The sequence below is a fragment of the Nymphalis io genome, chromosome 21, assembly GCF_905147045.1.
Source record: "Nymphalis io chromosome 21, ilAglIoxx1.1, whole genome shotgun sequence".
NCBI classification, from domain to species: Eukaryota; Metazoa; Arthropoda; class Insecta; order Lepidoptera; family Nymphalidae; genus Nymphalis; species Nymphalis io.
The window spans coordinates 5819976-5835001 of record NC_065908.1 but is presented as its reverse complement, the minus strand read 5'-3'; the positions used below and the strand labels follow the sequence as shown (position 1 = coordinate 5835001).

The following is a 15026-nucleotide window of genomic DNA, read 5'->3' as shown; positions in this document are numbered from 1 at the left end:
AGGAACTTAAAACTTTTAATATTCATCTATTTTATATTTTTCTAAGATATCATAATCGAATACAAGATAAAAGGAAATAAAATATAGAACATTCCCAATTAATTTAATTACAATTAATGAATATTGCATGTTTTAATAAAAAAAAAATCTCATTGCTATATGGTATACAAATACATTATGCTTAACTATAAATATTTTTTGTTGCTCTTACGAGTGATATTTTCAATTTATATTACACACTTCTACATTTTAATGCGTTTACATTGAAGGTAATTTATATCTCGACTTATACCTTCTTGTATATCATATGTATGTATATACAACATACCACTCACTGACTGAATCATCACGAGATTTTCGAAACTATAGGTCAGTTTGGTTTGAAATTTAGCATAGTTACTCTTTTTCATCATCTACCCGTGCGAAGCCGAAGCAGGTAGTTAGAAATTAGGAAATAAAGAATTAATAAGTATCTCAATTAGGAATATTACGGTAGAGTAAGAATTAGAAATATATTGATCTAGAAACACCGAAAATAGGACATTACATTTGCGTAAATATTATTATTTTTTTATCTTATAGGTAGGCGTATGAGCAAATGGGCTACCTGATGTTAAGTGGTCTCCACTGCCCATAAACATTGGCGATGTAAGAAGTATTAACCATTCTTTACATCGCCAATGCGCCACCAACCTTGGAAACGAAGATGTTACGTCTCTTGTGCCTGTAGTTACACTGGCGCACTTATCCATCAAACCGGAACGTAACAATACTAAGTGTTGCTGTTTGGTGGTAGAATATCTGATGAGTGGGTGGTACCTACATAGACGGGCTTGCACAAGCCCTACCACCTAGAAAATTAATCCATGCATAATTACGTAAATATACTTATATATCACAAATAAATATATTTGTACTATCCAGCTTTCCCGAATTTTCATGCTGCTGACAAATATTAATCGCAAATTTATCTATAATCAAAATAAAAAAAGTGTATACATATATTTTTAATTTAAATTAAAAATAATTTATAATAGGCGGAATGGATACATTTTATATAATTATATATAAATCATTATTATGAAGTTATAGATTTAAATCACACATTTATTGTAGAATCCATTTATCATTATTATATTTACTTTTTAAGGCAGTATTTTTTATTACTATTTCATTTTTCCTTAAAACAATGCCTCTTAAATATAAAAATAAATATTTGTAGTTTGTATATTTTTCTTTGTATATGTATACAATACACAAAACTTACACACAAAAAGAAATATCTTGATAGGTACAGAAGTGATCTTTAAGACAATCTCTAGAAAAACAAGGGAAGGGCTAAATTATTGTGTGTAGTGCGCAGTAATGAAATAATAAGATATTGATTATGATTTAATTTTAATATTGTGCTTAATTATGTTTTGGATGTTGCAAGTTGCAACTCAGACAAACTAAAAGCGATTTGACATTTTAATATTTGACATTAGTTTTTCTTTAAAGATGGCTCCGACCCGGAGTATTATTGGATTTTTAAATCCTAAAACGATTAGTGCTGTTTTTAGTTCAAATATATCAAAAACTCCGTGTCGCTTTATTCATAAATGTAATAATTGCAATCATTTTTCAAGGAGTCCGGTAGTATCTACCGTCGCATTGGGTCGTAAAAATTTTAAATGTAAGTTTTACATGCTGTTATTACATCACCGGTATAAATTTTATATTTTTTAAGTAAATAATGAATTATTTAATTGTTTTTAATATATTATTTTTCCATACTATGTATGGTTACTATTCCATTTTGGTGAATTCCTTCTAAAACATAACCTCAAATCTTTGTAGATGGGGAACTTAGTGCGAGACATCGATACATTCATACTACTACTAGTTTAAATGCAAGGACTGACTATTATCAAGTTCTTGGAGTATCCAAAAATGCTTCAGCTAAAGATATAAAAAAGGCATACTATCAGCTTGCTAAAAAGTATCATCCAGATGCAAATAAATCAGATCCTGAAGCTCCAAAAAAGTTCCAAGAAGTTTCCGAAGCGTATGAGGTTAGTAAAATATACTTTAATTGAATACCTAAAAAAATTGACTATGTTATGTCTACTTAACTTCATATAAAATATCTGTTGTATTGAAATGATAAATTATTTTGTGTAAGTATTTCTTATATCACTATCGTAAGTATCTGATGACAGAGGTTTTAAAATTTTATATGTAGTTGTTATAAAATGCAGATTTTTTTGTTTCAATTCATTCGTAGTTATAAAAAAAAACTTATAAGTTGATTAAATCAAAATAATAGTATGTAATTGGTTTATTTTGTTATAGATCCTTTCTGATGAAAACAAACGTAAACAATATGATACATATGGTACAACATCCGAGCAAATGGGCATGGGTGGTGGGCCTGGAGGTCCCGATGGTTTTACACATCAATGGCAGTATAAATCCACCATAGATCCTGAAGAGCTCTTCCGTAAGATATTTGGTGATGCGGGATTCAAAGCTGAATCATTTAGCGACTTTGCTGAGAGCAAGTTTGGTTTTGGTGCAGCTCAAGAGGTAACTTGTTAAAAGTCTCATTCTTTATCTCATTTCTTTTATTAAAGTTTTGATCATTTTAAGAAAATGTTTTGATTTTTTAGATAATTGTAAATCTAAGATTTACTGAAGCAGCTCGTGGTGTGAACAAGGATATAAATGTCAATGTGGTGGATACATGCCCCAAGTGTATGGGGTCCAGAAGTGAGCCTGGCACTAAAGCTATTAAGTGTACTTATTGTAATGGTACCGGCATGGAGACATTTTCTAGAGGTAACAATAAAAAATAACCTAAACTAATGTTATAAGTGCTGAAGTTACTCTATTTGTCTGTGTTTATTGTTTTCATAAATAATTAGTCTGAAAAATAATAATACAAATATCTTACAAATTATTTGTAAGTATTATTTCTGAATATTTTATAAATATGAAATAAAAAATTTACTTAATATAAATTTGTTACTTGTAATGTTTTCAGGACCGTTTGTGATGCGTTCAACATGTCGACATTGCCATGGAACTAGAATGCTGATTAAGTACCCTTGTTCCGAGTGTGAAGGCAAAGGACAAACTGTAAGTTAGCATGCTTATACATAAATAAAATATAAGTATAGAATAATATATATATAAAGAAAAACTTAAAAATACTTAGCTAACATTGATTCCGACTTTGTACAGCTAGAAATAAGATTTACATCATTTAAAAAAAAAAGATCTGATAAACAAATATAAACAAATATAAATATCAAGCCAATACTTTTATCCATTTAACAGGCTTTATATTCATTAAATAATTTAGTTAACATAATCTAAATACAACAAGAAATTACTCAAATCAAATAATAATGTTTTGATTTGATGTATACTTATATATGTGTTTAATTTCTAGGTTCAACGTAAAAAAGTAACCGTTCCAGTACCAGCAGGTGTCGAAGACGGACAGACAGTACGGATGGCTGTTGGCAACAATGAAGTCTTTATTACATTCAAAGTTGAAAACTCGAGCTATTTTCAAAGAGATGGACCAGATGTTCATACTGATTGCACAGTAAGTGTTATACGTGAATTACTAATTAATCAGTGTATATACAATATTAATATATATATTATGTATTAAGTATTATTAGGTTTAGGTGTTGTCAGGGTTTCTGAGTAAATTTGACATAATCGTGAGGCATACATGTCTGTTAACCAAAAAAAAAAGTAATTTAACAATAATAAAATATTAAAGTTGAGTGTATACTGGTGGTAGGGCTTTGTGCAAGCTCGTCTGGGTAGGTACCACCCACTCATCAGATATTCTACCGCAAAACAGCAATACTTGATATTGTTGTGTTCCGGTTTGAAGGGTGAGTGAGCCAGTGTAATTACAGGCACAAGGGACATAAAATCTTAGTTCCCAAGGTTGGTGGCGCATTGGATATGTAAGCGATGGTTGACATTTCTTACAATGCTAATGTCTAAGAGCGTTGGTGACCACTTACCATCAGGTGGCCCATATGCTCGTCCGCCTTCCTATTCTATTAAAAAAAAAAAAAAGTATCGTCAACTATGCCATTGGGTTTGCGAGGTGTGTAAATATTAAAATTTTAGATTTCAGTGTCACAAGCGTTGCTGGGTGGAACTGTGAGGATACAAGGCCTCTATGAAGACCATACGATACAGGTAAATACAATACAGTAATATTGCTTTGTAGGGTGATAGGGTAATACCACATCTTAACTAATATTACAAATGCAAAGATGATTTTTTCGTTTATTACGTTTTGTCTTCTAAAACCGATCGTTATAAAATATTGTATACAAGTTTTCATGGGTACAGAAAAGAACATAGGGTACATATTACTCTTTTTTTCTTTTTTTATACAATAGGAAGGCGGATGAGCATATGGGCCACCTGATGGTAAGTGGTCACCAACGCCCATAGACATTGGCATTGCAAGAAATGTTAACCATTGCTTATATCACCTTGGGAACTAAGATGTTATGTCCCTTGTGCTTGTAATTAACTTGACACACACACTGCCTTCACACGAGTGCGAAGATGCGGTAAATAGTGGCAGCGTTATTTTTTAGTAAAAGACTATTTTGCATGTTTTTGTAATAGATACTTGAATTTGAATAAACCCCGTTATATTTATCACGATAGGGCGGGGTCTTCGCGAAATATTTAAAGGGTTTTCATCTCAAATATCGACTTGAGATATATACATATATAGTCTGTTCTATACAAACGTACTCGAGATTGATTTTAATTTTTAGTTTGCACATAAAGTCTAGTCATCATTTACTTGAAATTTATAAGTGTGTTATTCCTACCGTGTATATAAGCCGATTGTCTTATTTATTAGAGGTTTAGATAACGTTAGTGATTGTTTTTATAATATATTAGAATGGATTACACAATTCACTCCTTTTATATAGAAGCTCATGTTAGATACATTCTATTTATTCATTTCATTATGAAAACTGATTGGTAGGTATTGCAATAGCTAAGATCATAGGTTCGGTTTGCTCGTAACAAATATTTGTATACGTCATACAACTGTTTTTCGCAAATTGATTGATTGTTTTCGCGTGTCCTCTAACTCCATACACAATCCAGTGGAGGTAGAAATTATTAAACCACGCTGTTCCAATGCGGTTTGGTAGAATACACATGTGGCAGAATTTCAATGAAATTAGACACATGCAGGTTTCCTCACGATGTTATCCTTCACCGTCAAGCACGAGACGAATTATTAACACAAATTAAGCACATGAAAATTCAGTGGTGCTTATCCGGGCTAAAACCCACGATAGTCGGTTAAGATTCACGCGTCCTAACCACTAGGCCATCTCGCTATGCCAAAATCTTTAGTTATTTGAAAAAATACGAATGAGATGAAAAATGAGGCTTTGATGGATGTGACTTTGTCATGATTACAATAAAAAAAGTAAATGTAAAGAAAACCCGCGTTATTGGTTTATAAGTTTGTCATTGGCAGTAAGAACTTAAATTATAAATAATTTTTATATATACAAATAGCTCTGCAGTGGTATTCTGCAAGAAATCACTTCATTACTCACCCGTGAAATGTTGATAACCGACTTATGGTGATATACTATTTTGTTGTGTATTGTTATAATCACTATGGTCAACGTAGCATATCACTTTCTGACACTTCACAATCGATTTCTGCGGTGAGTCTCGAGTTTGTTCCTAAAGATAGCCGTACTGCACTCCTGCACATAAATTATGCACTATACAAATCTCCGAAACCGACCGAACCGAAACAGCCTGTGAATGTCCCACGGCTGGGCTAAAGGCCTCCTCTCCTCGTTTTGAGGAGAAGGTTTGGAGCTTATTCCACCACGCTGCTTCAATGCGGGTTGGTGGAATACACATGTGGCAGAATTTCAGTGAAATTAGACACATGCAGGTTTCCTCACGATGTTTTCCTTCACCGTAAAGCACGAGATGAATTATAATCACAAATTAAGCACATGAAAATTCAGTGGTGCTTGCCCGGGTTTAAACCCACGATCATCGGTTAAGATTCACGCGTTCTTACCACTGGGTAAAAATTCCCAAAAAATATTGAATAGTTAAAGTAATAATTACAAGATGGCACTCGCGACTTAATTAGCGCGTTTTTTTTAAATATGCATAAATATAATTATTTATATTAATGTACGGACACCCTTATACATCCTTATATATAATTATAAATATATTCCATTTCTAAAACAGTTTAAAAATCAAATAAAAACTGAATTAAACTTTTTATTCCATTCATTTCATGAACAATGTTTTCCTGGAAATTCCATAGCATCCAATCTTTTGTAAACTTCAAGCATTTTTGGTCTTTCATGCCTCAAATAATTTGTGCAGTGAAGACCCATAGCTATGAAATATATATATATATATTTCTCACACTTCTTTAAAAATTACAATTACAAAGTTTTCTCTTAATTTTTTTTTGTCGTAGATTGTTCCAGGTACTTCCTCACACAGCACAATCCGCTTGTCACGGAAAGGTATGAAGAGAGTGAGTCAGCATGGCCATGGTGACCACTATGTGCACATTAAAATACAGGTATTAATTTGATTTTGTTATTTTATTGAAATTATTATAACTTTTCTGGAGATTTATTATAAATATATGCATTAAAATTACAGAAGAATGACATCCAGGTTTCCTAGCAATGTTTTTCTTTACAGCCGAGCACGAGATGACTAATAATTTTATTTATTAAATTACTTTATTTAAATACTAACATAAATATCAACAATAATTGAAAAAAAAAAAACGAATGGTCCCTCTGATTTCACCGGTCCTTCTCAGGTCCGCGGTGTTTACAGTCAATAAGCGTAATGCTTTTCTATATTGAATAAATATTTTGGCCTTTATCTCTAGTCGTATATCGTTGACTAATAGAAGCTCAGTACTCAACGCTAATATAAGGTCCTTACATATGAAATTGGCGTTTTGTATAGGAAGAATATAAAGTCATTTTTTTTTTTGTAAAATATATTTAATTAATCAACGGTGCTACCGTTGTTATCTATGCACTTTTGCCATCTCATAGGTAGTTCATTGATCCCTTTACTAAAAAAAACATTGGGGCGAGAATCAATAAACTTTTTGAAGGCGGTTTGGACTGCCGCATCGGAGTTGAATTTTTTTCTTTGTAAGAAGTTGTCCAAATTCCGGAAATAATGGTAATCTGTTGGAGCAAGGTCCTGGGAGTACGGTGAATGTCGCAGACATTCTAATTGTAGCTCATCTAACTTAGTGGTTGTTTGTTGTGCAGTGTGTGGTCTCGGTTGTTTAGCAGCTAGTTCTTCCTTCATGGTTTGCAATTGCTGACAATAGATATCTGCCGTAATCGTTTGGCCAGATTTTAGAAAGCTGTAGTGAACGACATCGGCGCTAGTTTTTCTTAGACAATTTTCGTTTAGGGCAGGATTTGGCTGGGTCTCCAGGGTTCAGCCATTGCGACTTCCGATTATCGTACAGTATCCATTTTTCATCACAAGTAATGATTCGATTTAAAATTCCTTCATTATTGTGTTGGTTGAGCACAGTAACACAGCAGTCGCCCATGTTTGCAAGTTCGATTCACTCAATTCAAGAGGTACCCATCGTTCAAGTTTTTTTACTTTCCCGATTTGCTTCAAGTAGATTAATACAGTTTTATCACTTACCCCGAAGCCTGCAGCTATCTCTGAAGTGCTTTGTGATGGATCCGCTTCCACAATAGCCTTTAATTCTTCATTTTCCACTTTGGTCTCCGGCCGTCCACGGGGTTGGTTCTGAAGCTCGAAATTTCCAGAACGAAAACGTTGAAACCAAAAACGTTCGGTGCTTTCTTTTGCGACACCAGCACCGTACACATCATTAATCCTTCGAGCTGTTTCTGCAGCACTGGTGCCACGGCAGAACTCGTAAATATACCGATATTTCATGTTTTACATTGTGCGGTGATGAGCGATGCCAAAGAAAAAAATAATGAGGAAAAAAACAAATGAATGACTGTTTTCAAAACTCAAATGTCCCAGCTAAATGAATTTAAAAAATTTGAATTTGGAATTCGCTACTTTCATATGTAAAGGACCTTAGGAAGTTTAATATAATGGTCGTGTGAATTGCAGTTAAAGTATATCTACTGTCTACAAATTCAATCAGTAATGTAAATATATATACATTCCATCTGATTTTATAATAGCTCTGTTATATTATGTATAATAAAGTGCATACTATAGCAGGTCTTGATTTAGAATGAAACTTCTTATATTCATATTATATTCAACACTCAATTTCGCGAATCCATAATGAATATCATGGATTATTCAAGACCTCGGCCAATGATATCGCGCCAATTCAATGTCAAATTAGTTTTTTCCCCTCTTATCGACTTTTTATATAATTATATATAATTGCATACTATCATTCACATGTAAAAAAAAATACATAATTTTTTTGTACCGTTTTTTTTTTATTTCTGTTTTTATGTTGATCTCGTGATAGATTTTCGGCAATTATAATAAATGAATTATTTAAATATTTTTCAAGGTACCGAAGACGCTTAGCGAAAAACAGAAGGCACTTATATACGCTTACGCTGAACTGGAAGAGGAAACGCCAGGTCAAATACACGGCGTTTCTTATGACAGAGATGGTAAGAAATCGTAGAAACAAAATCATTACCTTTACCTTGTCAAAGAACTTTTTAAATATATTATTGCTTCCGCTAATATAAATGAATTAAATATAAATTAAAATATGACTGTGTATGCATTTTCTACGGAGATTATCTAATCGCAAGTTCACACCAAATTTCTTTGACCATTGAAAAGTTCCATCAACTATAGTACTTCAACTGAACTTTTCAATGGAACTTTTCAACTATAACTATAGTTGATGGAACTTTTCAATGGTCAAAGAAATTTGGTGTATCGAAATATTATGTCCAATATTCAAATACAGCGAAGTTAAGTTATTTTCATATCATTGGTCCAAATATGATTATAATTTATAAATATAACAGTCTATGTGTTGGGAATGCATTCAGTTTAGATAGAATTACTAAAATACGATATTAGTTTATAGAACTATAAAAATGGTCTCCCGTGTTAGTAAAGCTGAAGGAAAACCGATTATCATGATATGGACATGTAGTGCGAAGGTATGAATATCATGTTGCAAAAGAGCGTTAGGTATGAATGTAGACGGTTATAAGAGGTAGAAAGAAGTTCATGAAATGACTAAGTGAGATAGATAGAGAGAGAGAGACAGAGAGAGAGTTAGAGAGAGATAAAGGGCAAAAGAAAACATACGCTTCAACCCTAAATAAATATGATAAGCGGAAAATGGTGATGGTGATTACGACGATATATCTTACGTCAATCGAAAATCAAATCGACGTATTTCGTATTACACAATACAATCGCATTTGCAAAGTTGTTAGTGTTGCCATAATCAACTGGGTCTGGTTGTGAGCAAATGGCAAAACTAATTTTATACTATTCAACAAATTCGCACTGAAAATTACATTTATTTTTTTTCAAATTAGCTGATAGTTTCTTAGAGGTGAAGATTTTGCTAAAAACACAAATGCCATCGGAATCATATTGAATCAAGGGTGGAACGACTCATTTTATTGTTAATGCAATAAAATATTTAATTTAGTAATTTTACATAATTATATATGTATGTTAAATAAAACCATCTAAGGTCAAATGTATTTTAAAGTATAGTTAACCTCAAAGTAAATATCAATTACAAACTTAAGAAAACTGAAAGTAAAAAAAAAAAAACCTGTTAAAGTGTTGAACGCTAAGACAAGATGTATTCATGTGTATGTAGTGAATTGGAAAGCAAGCAACAAATACGCTTGCATTTGTTCAAAAAATTATTATTTTCCAGCCGATGGCAAAAAAACCGGTAACGCGAATGAATCACAAACTATACACGAAGCGAATCGCGAACCGGAATCAGAACGCGACGGAACAAAATGGACGTTTATTGAAAGTTTACTCGAGTCATTACACAATAATAGAGCTAGTTTCGTCACTGGTTTTGTTTTATCAGTTATTATATGTTTGTTCTTTCTACTTAACGACCCTATCGATAGATTTCGGGTATATGAATATATAGAAAAGAGTGAATCTGAGGGTGTATCGAGGTATCCCGATGTACCGCTCGGGTATAAAGAGACTATACGCAAGCAAAGGGAAAAAAATCCGGAATTGTATGATGCGTAAAGTGTTATTTATATTTGATTTTCGATCAATAAGGAATATGCATTTTTGATAATCATAAAAAAATTATAAAAAAAAACAACGCGCTCGATATTTTGCCGCGTTTTTTGTGACGTTAATACCTTTGACTTTTCCTATAAAAAGTTTTTTATTACCTTTGACTAAAGTTTCTTGAATTTAAACTGATAGTCATGAGTTGTATTCTCACTTCTCATCTGTGACAAATATTTGTGGACACCATAGACTAGATAGAGATACTGGATATCTGTTATTCCAGTGACAAGTATTAATATTTTCTTTTGAAGTTAAAAGCGGTAATAAAGAGTAATCAAAAATAGTCATTGAGTTTTTGCAAAACAGTATTGACATAATTGCTTTATTACATTAATGATAATTATGGATAATAGAAGAATGAAAATATGGCTGACTTTATTCTTATATGCATATTCCCTATTAACATAAAATCAGTTTATTTATTATTATCAACAAAATATAATAATACTTAGAAATATGTAACTTGTATATAAGTTTATTATATATTTAAAAGCATTGAATGAATAATGTTTTGAATGTGATAGTTACTAGAGGATATAGTATGATGGTTATGTCGAAAATTGTATATAATTACGTTAATATATGAATTATTTGGCAATTTATGTTGTTTCATTTGATAACCCAATCAGACCCTTACACACCATCATGCTATAATCCGAAAAGAAGTTTGTAAACGCTCTAACAATTATTTTGCTTTCGTAGGTGACAAAATATAAAGAAAAAGCGCTTTTGTAAGTTATATACTTTTTAATTTGCACGCTTTGAGATAACTTTAATTATTACAGTATTGTTAAATTTTCGCTTAAAATTAATCCCCATTTAACTTAGTGACTAATTTAGAATTATCAACTTAGAATTTTATTAGTAACAAGTATTATTGGATTATATTTGTAGCAACGACAGCTAGACTTAGTATTTTATTGGTCAAAAATAGACGATATTAAATTAATTTTAAACAATTAGTAAAAAAATCTCGCTGAAGTGAGAAATATTTAATTTTTTTATATGTCCAATCCAATGTGTATCGGTGTAATCGGAGTATTAGCAAAGCCAATAATTTAGTCAATATTCACCAAGTAACAGTAACACTACACTAACATGCGATTTTTTTAATACCATCTCGGTAGGCGTACTGGTAAATGCTGGTAAGTGGTCACCACTGCTAATAGACATAACATTGTAAGAAATATTAACCAATGTTTATTATTATTATTATATATATATTTAATTAACCAACCCCTTAAATGTCAAAGCGCCACCAACCTTGGGAACCAAGATTTTATATCCCTTGTGTCTAGTTACAGGCTCACTTACACTTCAATAAATGAAAAGAATATATGAGGAGTATCTATTTAGACGGCACAAAGCCCACTCAATAAGAATAATATTATTTTATATAATATATATATTATATAATATATTTGACATTTATGTATGTTGTATTTGGTAGATACTTACCTTTCAAGCCGAAGATTGTGGGTTCGATTCCCACCCTGGACAGACTTTTTTGTGCATGAACAAGTGTGTTTGTCCTGAGTCTGGGTGTAATTATCAATATAAGTATGTATTTACAAAACAAAAGTAGTATATGTAGCATATCAGTTGTGTGGTTTCCATAGTACAAGCTCTGCTTATTTTTGGATTAGATGGCCGTGTGTGAATAATGTCCCAGGATATTATTATTATATAGACATCTGCTGCTGCTGGGAAATAGGTCCTCAAATGCAACTTATATTGTAAATAACAATTGTTCATGCTTAAAAAAAATAACATCATTAGATATAGACATCTGATCTGTCATAAAAATTGAATAAATTTACAAAACTAAAAAATAATGTTGTTAAAAAAAGGTGAATAAATAAATGCATCTTATAATACACATTATATTGTATATATTTTATTGGAAATTTTATAATATCCGTCAAATATCCTAAACTTTTCACTTTCACTTTTGTCATTTTACAACAAGTTAATTATAAATTAAACAAAGTGTATTGCCTCTTCTACGTACTTACAGTAACAGCCTATTAATGTCCCACTGCTGGGCTAAGACCTCCTCTCCCTTTTGAGGAGAAGGTTTGGAGCTTATTCCACCACGCTGCTCCAATGCGGGTTGGTAGAATACACATGTGGCAGAATTTCAATGAAATTAGACACATGCAGGTTTCCTCACGACGTTTTCCTTCACCGTCAAGCACGAGATGAATTATAAACACAAATTAAGCACATGAAAATTCAGTGGTGCTTGCCCGGGTTTGAACCCACGATCATCGGTTAAGATTCACGCGTTCTTACCACTAGGCCATCTCGCCATACCTGTCTATGTTTTTAGATGACTCATTAAAAATATAATATTTAATCATTTAAAATCTAGAAAAAAAAAGTCTTTGTCTATGTTTTACATAAGACAATAATACACAAATATAATATATAATCCTTTTAAATAGTTGTTATACAGTTTTTATAAGTTACTCTTTAGAATTTTTAGTAACATAAATATGTACAAAGCTTCATTACAATCATTAGTGCTAATAACTTGATACGCATTAGCTAATGAATTCGTAAACACAAAATGTCTTCGTAAATTAGACGATTAGTAAAGTATGTAACTCGAAACTTAGACAACAAATTAGGAATGCTATTTCTAGACCTTACTATATGATCACTGTTTAAAATTGATTAAATTATACTGTTTGTAGGGCTTTGTGCATGCTCGTCTGGGTAGGTACCACCCACTCATCAGATATTCTACCGCAAAACAGCAGTACTTGTTATTTTTGTGTTCCGGTTTGAAGGGTGAGTGAGCCAGTGTAATTACAGGCACAAGGGACATAACATTTTAGTTCCCAAGTTTGGTGGCGCATTGGTGATGTAAGCTATGGTTAACATATCTTACAATGCCAATGTCTAGGGGCGTTGGTGACCACTTACCATCAGGTGGTAATATGCTCGTCCGCCTTCCTATTTTATAAAAAAAAATTAACTGTTATATTGATTGTAAAGAAGTATAATAAACAGGAATATTAATGTTTTATGACGTTGATCTGGAATTTATATCGATGTTTCTTTTAATGGTTTTATTGGTAATCGTTGGGAAGGTTAATGTTGAATAAATAATATAACTCATATTACTATATAAGTGTACATTGTTTTTTTTTTAATTGTGAATAATTTGTAAAAATTTATTGTTAACAAATTCAATAATTTTGTAAATAATTTTCGATAAATAATAATTTTTTTTTTTTACTACAGGTAAAAAAGTTTCTATATCGGAACCTCAGAATTTGGTCGACGCTGTTAAAGAAGCGCTGAAAGAAAAGAAAAATATCGAAGGCGGTACATCAGAAACTCCCGAAGAAGACGTCGTGAAGGAGTCAAAACGCAGCAAGGGTTAAACTTTAAGCTAATTTAAACTTTAATGTCTTAATAATAAGACACAATTTGCACAGCGCACGTAGAAAATTCCAATTATATAGGTTAAATTCTCGTATTATTGTATCCTTTTCTTTTGAATTTACCGTTTATTTCTCTTCACAAAATATTTTGTCGTTTTTTTAATTTCTATACAATTCTGTGATATGAGTTTTCAAATAGTTAAGGCATGCAAGAAGTTTATAATCGTTTACATAAATAATTTTAACGTGATTATTTTGTTTCAAATAACGAAAAGTATACTGATACTATGTGTATTGTTATAATATAGCTTTTTCCAATATGGCTGAAATAGATGTACATAACCGTTAACTAGTTTGTAGGAAGTGGTAATAAAGAAAAAATAAATAAAATTATGATTTTTTTATTTCCTTTCGTCTGACGATGAATGATTTTACAACCTGATGCTCAACGTAAATGAACAAAAATAAATCTTAAATAAAAAAAAAAAAAACAAAGTTGTATTTATTTTATGCACTAAAACCATTCTAGATTAGTGTCTGTCTGTGACTTTCTCTAGAACCTTCTTCAGTGAGCCCAAACTTTTAGATATTTATAATTTCAGCTAAATGTTTCAGTCACTTACTATCATCTTTTGCATAAGAAAGAGTCAATAGAATGGTTATAAGACGACAAAAAATATTGTACTCAGTGGGGTTTATAGTTAGGTATAGTTGTATATATATGGTAGAAAATAAATATTATAAAAAGCAAATAAATGTTATAAGGGGAGGCGTAGTGTAACTTAGGTTAAATATACACATTAAGAGTATAAAACATAAAAAACACATTAAACGTACTAAGATGCACATTTCATAAGATAGGCATCATTTGGGGTTGCCGAAAAGCGATGGCACCACGCCAACCAGTTTTCCGTTTCATTAGTTCATCCCAAAGAGAATATAATGTTCATTGAGCAAGCGAAGAAAACGATCATATTGGCTTTACGATCGCGGTTCATACCCATTATTTTTAAGCACACGATAGCGAGTTTTTATGTGATTGTTAAATATATTGATATCTATTATAAATATATAGATACGTATTATACATCCGATCCATGAATCGTTTGATTTATGCTTGCCATTTGTACATCTTTACCTTTACATATTTTGAATACCTATATAAAGATATTTTGTATAATATAATTTTAATTAGATTTTCTCTACGAAACTGTCACTGGAAAGAATATGTAAATGCAAAATATGATTCCTTGCAATAACTTGATGTTTCAAGCAAATATGACG

The 15026-nt window shown here is 31.5% G+C and overlaps 1 protein-coding gene across 3 annotated transcripts; it reads left to right on the top strand.

The window, feature by feature from the left end:
- Positions 1–1469: 1469 nt before the first annotated feature.
- LOC126776804 (protein tumorous imaginal discs, mitochondrial-like) lies at positions 1470–14126 on the top strand. Of its 3 annotated transcripts, XM_050499598.1 has the most exons (11): positions 1470–1675; positions 1840–2054; positions 2335–2568; positions 2652–2820; positions 3026–3120; positions 3437–3595; positions 4141–4212; positions 6518–6625; positions 8606–8711; positions 11050–11078; positions 13600–14126. In XM_050499598.1, the coding sequence occupies exons 1-10, from the start codon at positions 1501–1503 to the stop codon at positions 11061–11063; spliced, it is 1347 nt and encodes a 448-aa protein (XP_050355555.1). In that variant the 5' UTR covers positions 1470–1500; the 3' UTR covers positions 11064–11078; positions 13600–14126. The 3 variants fall into 3 exon arrangements, with proteins under 3 accessions (XP_050355555.1, XP_050355554.1, XP_050355553.1); XM_050499597.1 differs by lacking the exon at positions 11050–11078; XM_050499596.1 differs by lacking the exons at positions 11050–11078; positions 13600–14126 and adding an exon at positions 9959–10900.
- Positions 14127–15026: the final 900 nt, after the last annotated feature.